This window comes from Phaseolus vulgaris, chromosome 8, assembly GCF_051622355.1.
Source record: "Phaseolus vulgaris cultivar YP4 chromosome 8, ASM5162235v1, whole genome shotgun sequence".
NCBI lineage: Eukaryota > Viridiplantae > Streptophyta > Magnoliopsida > Fabales > Fabaceae > Phaseolus > Phaseolus vulgaris.
In genome coordinates this window covers 56,554,783-56,563,056 of record NC_143505.1, presented here as the reverse complement: position 1 = coordinate 56,563,056, position 8,274 = coordinate 56,554,783, and the positions used below count along the sequence as shown (strand labels likewise).

General features: G+C 31.1%; 1 protein-coding gene across 1 annotated transcript; it reads right to left on the bottom strand.

Moving 5' to 3' along the window:
* Positions 1 to 2,576: 2,576 nt before the first annotated feature.
* On the bottom strand, positions 2,577 to 7,703 carry LOC137823323 (Protein kinase superfamily protein). The gene is made up of 7 exons (XM_068628405.2): positions 7,156 to 7,703; positions 5,755 to 6,646; positions 5,201 to 5,480; positions 4,848 to 4,955; positions 4,318 to 4,596; positions 3,979 to 4,122; positions 2,577 to 3,057 (listed from the first exon to the last, which is right to left on the bottom strand). Exons 1-7 carry the CDS (start codon positions 7,436 to 7,438, stop codon positions 2,884 to 2,886), a joined length of 2,160 nt encoding a protein of 719 aa, XP_068484506.2. The 5' UTR covers positions 7,439 to 7,703; the 3' UTR covers positions 2,577 to 2,883.
* Between the last annotated feature and the right edge of the window lie 571 nt (positions 7,704 to 8,274).

Genomic DNA, 8,274 nt, shown 5'->3' with positions numbered 1-8,274 from the left:
TTTTAAAAAATATATTAATATACAAAAAGACTTATACTATATCAAATAAATTATTTATAATATTTTCTCTCATTTTCACGTTTTCCCCCTTAATTTAATTTAAAATCAATACTCTATTATTAATGCCTATATAATATAATTCCTCTGTTCCTTTGTAATTACCAGTTTTTAATAAAAAAAATATTTTTATTTTAATTTTAAGACATTTTTTTTAAAATTATACCCTTACTTTAATTAAGATAAAGAAAGAGAAAACTTAATCTAAATTAAAATAAAAAAACTAAGAAGTGATATAATAAGTAATTTAATTAAATTATTTTAAAATAAAAAATGTTTTCTTAATTTTGGTTAAATAAAATCTGAAACCATTATTATAAAGAAAAGTACAAGAGATTGTAACTGTAGGAGCAGTAATTCACCATATTCGAGTAATTCCTCGTAATTTGAAATTTAGGTTTACTTTAAATTTCTTAAATTCAAAGATATTTTATAATGTTATCGATATATATATATATATATATATATATATATATATATATATATATATATACTATTGAATAAGTAAATAAAGTATTGAAGCATAAATCTCTTAAATTAAACACTAAAAATGTTATATATCATATTTAACAATGTTAACATGAAGAAATAGATTGTTGTAATATTATTCTGGACCCTAATTCTCTTTTTTTTTAGTCTAATCTAAATAATATAATTTTCACAGTAATTATCTTTTTTTACCCCCACTTATTCACTTTCAATCACACCACAAAAAATTGAAAACATGAAGAAAGATAGTAGTTGGTCTATAAATTTATGTAGTCATCTTAAATTCTGCCATGTTCAGTGCAAGTTGTGTGTAGCAGAAGCAATTCTGTACCACGCAATCACTATAAATAAATATCAAAATCGTTGTCAACTAAAACAATTAAACTTATATTGATAAATAAATATTAATTTTTACACATCAATTTTAAATACATTTGAATAAAAAAAATTAAAAATTAACAGTTCTTTAAACATTTTTACTTTCAAAATTGTAGAAAAGTGATAAATACAGTAATAAAATTGATAACTAAGTTGGCCTTTTGGGCCCATTAAAGAGAAAGAAATGGGAAATATTTATTATTTAGCAATATGTTTACAAATTACTAGAATGTTTAGTAACATCTCCATTTTATCATTAAATAAATATTAATATTATAAATAATATTCCTTGATTACTAGAAAAACTTTCACATTCATAAAAACTCAAACCTTCAGTTTTATTTTATTTTTTCCAAATTAGTCTCATATCTTATATATTATTACAGAAATTTCTCCAAATTTAATGCACCATAAGTAAATATTCAATTTGAATCAAATAAAATTTGAAATGAATATATCAGAGTGTTTCTTATAATAAATTTCACAACTTCCGTAAATAAACTTGTTAACTTCTTAATACAAATTTTAAAAGTCACATATCGTATGTTTTATGAATACGTATTGACATCATTTGATATTTTTATTAAAACTAATAAAAAATATATTTTATCAGACTATGCCCATAAGCATGTTTACGAAACTAATATAGTGATGTAATTATTTATTAATATAAACACTTCATTAAATAAATTTAATTTTACATAATAGTATACGTCTAAAATAAAATGTTTGATTCTATGAACGCATATATTGATGAAATCATTTGTGTAAAAAAATAGGAAATTCATAAACTATCAGACTTTAATAAACTAATCTCCTTGTTTCTATATAACAGCAATGAATAAATTTTCTAATAGAGAAATGGTAAAAATCATTAATAAGAATAATGGGTAGGCAGTAAAATTACTAAAAATAAATATATTATTTAAGATATTAAATGTAAAAGACTACAATTTATAACCATACTTGTATTTATTTTCATTTATTTGAAACGATCATTTTCTTTACAATTTATAAAGTTATAACCATGTTTGATTTCATTTATATTTGTTAAATTCTGTTGACATAATTTTAAAATCAATTTCACTAATATTTTTGTAAAGTCTACTTTAAATTTGTATGTTATAAATGTTTCTCAACATTAAAATTTTAACGTAACCGTTAAATATCTTATGTATTATACAGGTGTACATTAATTGAAGTGAATTTAAAATTATGAAAAATAAATAAATAAGGAGAAACAACTTAAATCAAAGAGCTAAGTAAAATAATAAGTTATTTAAAATTAAAAATAAGAGCATTAATAACTGAAATTTAAGATAAAAAGGAAAGATTAATAAAAAACCAGAAGTAAATTGAGTATAAATTAAAATTTAGAAAAATCAATAATTAAATTATAAAACATTAGATGGAAGTGACAAATAATAATAAATTCATGTCTTATAAGAAAATACATAAAGTTATTCATGTTTTCAGAGTGAGAATTTTGTGTGTGTAATCATAGAAATAAGGATTCAATATCTGATCTAAAGCAAATTACTTGCGAAGCCAAATCTCAGTGGCTGAATGAAACTTACCTTTACAAAGGCTGGCATCTGAAATCGCTGAGAAACTTGCATATTTTTTCTGTAAAGAAAGTAAATTAGTCTAAATTCAGTGAATTGATGGAACCCTGTATTATGTGGATATTATGTTAGAACCAAAAGGGGTCACAAGAAAATGTTATTCTGATAACCTCTCCATTCATGGAAGGCAAAAAAATAATGGGAAGAAATTCTGTACAAGGAAATCAACAGGCAAAAAAAAAACAAATATACAAAATGACAGTGACACTTGGTGTTGGCTAAAACAAACCAAAATTGTGATTGCAAGCTTTGCTATATGCAGAAAATAAGCTGAAGAGATAATGAGATGTGGATAACTCCAATAGAATTGCTGAACTTTCCACCAGAGAAAGGATTAGTAAACATAGGAAAGCCATGGATGCTTTAGTGCATGTCTTGCAGTAGGCCTTCTTTTGGGGTTGATGCAGAGTAGGTATCTGATAAAGTTGATAAACATAGTATCAGTAACCTGTAGGTGCTGCTCCAACGATGACTCTTCTGGAATCAAGAACTCCAGTTCATCAGTCTCCTGTGTAGAGTGTACAATATTAAAGATTAGTTGGAAACAACTGAAATAAAATTTAGAAGGATTCACATGACAGCATGGAGACTCTAGGCCTGAAATTAAGTGTTTGTTTGAATGTTGACACAATGTTTAATGAAAACTAAAAGGAGGTTTGAGAATGTTTTAGTTGAAATCCAAATGCACCCACTCTAAGTGTGTGTTTGAATTTCAGTTGAGTTGAATTCAATTGGAGTGGAAAGAAAAAACCCAACTTATTGTAGCTTCTAAGTCAATTGTAGCTTTTAAATGAATTGAAATTTGAGATGAAATATGTTGGTTTGGCAATTAAAATCCAAACCCACCCACCCTAAGTAGTTCAAACTTCAAAGATGGGGCTAAGTTATTGTAATTAACAAACATTTTATTGTTTTTTTCTTTTATTTTTCTAAAGTTAGATTATTACACTTGTAGGGTTGTCATCCAATTAGACTAACGGATAAAAGAAACTCTCTACTATTATCCATCTAACATTTCAAAATTAATTATGTTCATGAATGAAGGGACTTTTTAATTTTTTTCCTTTATTGCACATAACTATCTATACTCCCCTTTCAATTACTCTATTTTCTTACGTTGCTAAGATATTCTGAGAAAAGATTGTTGAATTTCACTGATTGGCCTTGGCAAATTTGATATTGATCACAAGGATTAGTAAGCATATAAGATTTAATTAGCACTCATAAAGAAAATGAAAGTGTGCTTCATTCTCGTGTTAACTAGATCATATCAAGCTAATACACTTCTAGACTCAAGGGAACATTTTGCTACTTTTTCACTTCAAGTAAATGAGTAAGCTGGAGTCAGCAACGGGAATAGAATTTTTTTCACCTAAGATTTCACATAAACGACAAATCTGACAAAAAAGGAAAAATAGGGGAAACAAACCTCATTTACATAATAAATATCATATTCTTTGGTGAAGTACTTGTGCGTATCTTGTCCTTTCACCAACATTTCCATATCAATAGAACCAAACATTCCAATTATGCGTGCCAGGATCATCACAACTGCATCATTTGGGAACAGCACCTGCAGAAGGCATACAAATTCAGGATAAGTAAAAAACAAAAAATTCATTGAAAATAAATTATTCCGCAATGATATTGTCTTACCAACTGAAAATCTGATTTAACTGTGTAAAAGAAAGCAATTTTCTTGCTCATGTTAAAACTAAAGAAAAATGTATTTCATCAATATCATAAGAAAAGGGAAATTAGAACATACTTCACCAGAGCATAGCTCAGCCAGGATGCATCCGAGAGACCATATATCAATCTTTTCATCATATTGAAGACCTAACATCACTTCAGGAGCTCTATAGGATCTGGACTGTACATATAGGCACAGATTGTCTGTTTGAAAGCAACTACTTCCAAGATCAATAACCTTTATCTCACATCTTTTGTAACTTTTGATTAAAATGTTTTCTGGCTTCAGGTCACAGTGAACAATTCCCAAGCTATGCAAGTATTGCAATGCTTCCAAACACTGACGAGTAATGATCTGCAAAGAAGGATAACAACAACCCTAATCATTTAGACAACTTCTCTATTTCTGTCAAGAAGCAATTCTATTCAAATAGCTGAATTAACTATCCAACAGTGGATAGGCATGTATTAATAGGAGACAGATATTGGTGATCATCAAAATTGTGAAGGATCACAGTGCTTAAGATAACTATCTCTAGGAATATAACAACTGAATAAGTAATCATGTGAAAGAGGCACACAAATTTTTCTTCTATCTGAACAAACCTGCAATCTCTTTAATGTAAAATATGCTTCCCCTCCAGATTCTTGGTTGAATTTCTGAAATTCATACAAGTTTGCTCGCAGAAGTTCAGTTACAATGAACAAGTGCTCCTGTGGAGTTTAATTCAACATAAGCAACATAAGACTTAATAGAATGAGAGAAGATATATAAAGAAATGTTAATGATAAATTTCCATTAGATCATTCTAAAAGCTATCCGAAAAGGATTTATTTGTGCGCTCTAGCTCTATAGTCCAGAGTTTCCCTGTTAAGCAAGTATAATTTTACATATAGTTTGAATTGAACTAAACATTTGTATACCTTATACGAAATCAATTCAGCTGTATAAGACATACCTGATGGTAGAAATAGTCATAAAGGCGCAAAATGTGATGTTCATCTGCTGGGTCACCCTTATTGACAAGTTTCAGAAGCTTGATTTCATCTAAGCTTTGATCAAAGAAGTCTTTGTCATTTTTAATAATCTTCAAACAAACATCTATTCCTGTCTGAAGATCATGTGCCTGAACAACCCTACTGAAGGCAGCTGAACCAAGATACTCTGTTACATAATACCTTCCAGCCAATACTGTATTTAGCACAATCGGAAGTTCCTTGTTTTCTTCAAATCCAGTCCTGTAGATGCAATAATAGACGATAGCAAATTAGACTCAGATACAACATTAGTTTATTTAAATACATAAGGAACAAAAGTGCAAAGCCACAAAGTTATCATCATGAAGAAAAGTTGAAGGCTCAAAATTAAGAAAAGTTAAAAGGAACAAAGTGGCATTTAATTTTAAATTCTACTACCTAAACTTCTACACATTCAGAATCAACTTATTCACAAGCTTTAGCAGGTATATTTGGTAGAAATGAAAGTTTAAGATACAATATCATCTTTCAAAACCTGTTCTTTCTATGTATAATTCTCAGATCAAACACTTCGTATTCTTCCTCTTGAGTATACTTTAAGAGCTCATCATCAGTGGTATCCTCTCCATCCGCAGCAAGCTCTGGATCTTGGCAGTCTTCAGCTAATTCTCCACCAACTTGTGCTTCAGAGGTGTCAAGTCCATTTGGTAGATTTTTATCAGTAACTTCAATAGTTAAGTCGTAAGGACCCTCGTACTTCTTACTGCTGTTGTTTTTAGTGTAGTGATCAAAACTTTGATTCAGAGTTAGCTCTGAAGTAGAATCAAGAGAGTTAATGTCCCCAACAACCTTCAAATGAAAATTGTTCAGATGGATTTCCTTCAAGTTAGGGTAGCCGAAGTTTGTAGGATCCAGACTGCAAGAACCTCCAGAACCAGGACTGCTTTTGCAAAATGGAACTTCACAACTGCAGGAGACACTGGGTTTCTCAGCCTCACCCTCTAATTCCTCTTCAAACTGGTCCTTGTTATCAACATGACAATACCCTTTTGAACAAGTCACAGTTCCATCCCCTACAGAGGAATGATTATCGAGGCATGCCTTGTCCATGTAACCACCATTACTATTCCCCTTTAGTTGAAATTCTTCAAAGTTGTAACCAAGATGCAGAGAATTGTCACGTTGGTTTTCTGTTTCTGCAGTCATGACAAACTTATCCTCACTCTGACACGCAAAATAATCTGGCCCTTCAAAACTAGGAGTCATGAAATAGTCATCATCTTTTTCATTATACCAATACGGTTCATTTTGCATATCAAAATCGTGATAATCACGTGCTGTGCCAAACTGAGATAATCTTTCAGAAGAAGACTCGGAATCATTCTGAGTCTGAGACGAGGAACGGATTCCATACGGATTTACGAATTCTGCAAAAACAACTAGGTTTTAGGATGCTCCATTCTCGAACATTCGTGAATGGCACCACTCAACTAAATTGATGTTTTCACGAATTACTAAATCAATCTTTCTAACAAAATTTAAATACTAGCTTTTTTTTTGCAGTACGAAACCACTGCTACTCTGCAGCCCCTAAAACGAATTTCTTTTATATTTTTTTTGCAGATCATTATCACTAGGACTCCTGAATGCTGAATTAATATAGCATGCAATTGAGCTGTGTGATCCCGAAACACACGAAATCAAATTTGGACGATTAATTACGCGATCCTACTTTACAAATTGAAAACACATAAGTGTAAACAACTAAAGAAAAAACATTCAATTCAATAGTAGAAGTAGAAAACATCAAACAGTAACTGCTTAGGTCTCCGTTACTTCGAACAGAGGGTGATCAATCACTGATCACTCATCAATAATCACTTATCAACACATCTAATTGAGCATAAGCACTAAACATGATTTGAATTTGGATTACCTAAAGAAGAGACGCGAGAAGTGGAAGACCCGATGGTGATGAACTCGTCGGAGCTGGATTTGGAGCAGTCGCCGTCCGCGGCGACGAGCTCGGACGGTCTGGAGAAGGATCGGACTTTGACCGGCGGCGGCGGCGGGACCATGGGGAAGAAGAACTTCTCGTAGTCGAAGTTTCCGAGGTCGGTGTTCTCGATGATGTCTTCTCGGAGCGCGGACTCCGCTTCCGACAAGCCATTCTTCCGCAGAAACTCTAACACTGCTTCGACGCCGTTGGACACAGCCATGTACACGACACGACCAACTCAGAAACCTTACTGCTGTTGTTGTTGATGATGATAATGTCTGAGGAGGGCAGTGACATGTGAATTAAGAAACAGGGAAGGGACAAAAGCGTAATAAAACGCATGGTTTATGATGTGCATGCTCTGGTAATGGTTGCAAGAAGAGAGAGAAGAATGCGTTAGAAACATGGTAGATTCTTTCCGCGTCTCTCTATATGTTTTCAGTGTAAAACATAAGCCAAACCGTGGGTGCCTATGTCTTACCAACTTTTGAAAAGATGAAGAGAGAGAAAAGGTTGTTGTTTAGTGGGCCCACAAATGTTACGCATCCATTTGACACGTGTAATCATCATGCACTACCCACGTCATGTGACTGTTTTTTTTATTTATTTTTCTCTCTTTCTTTTATGGTGAGAAGTCAACATGGCATGGGACCGTTGGTTTTTGCCTTTTCTCTTTCTTCTTCTTCTTTTTTTCCTCTTAGCCATTTTTGTTACTTTTCATTCCCAGAACGTGTTTTTTTCGCTACCTTCCTAACTTTTTTTTTCTTTTTTCGTTGTTTTTCATGAAAAAACTAAATGAATCCACCAATATCATGGAAAATAAAATCATTATGATTATTATTATTATAAAGTTTTTTCACTATAAAAAGCTAAAAGTCAATAACTATTTTTTTGTGATTTTTAATGTATCTATTGTAGAAGTTGATAATGTTTGATGTTACAGTATTAGTGGATATATTAATATTTGTTTGGTTAGACGAAATGAAAAAAAATTGACAGTTGATGACCGGATCAATTTTGAGGCGCCTTAATAATCTTGGAATGTTCTTCTTCTTT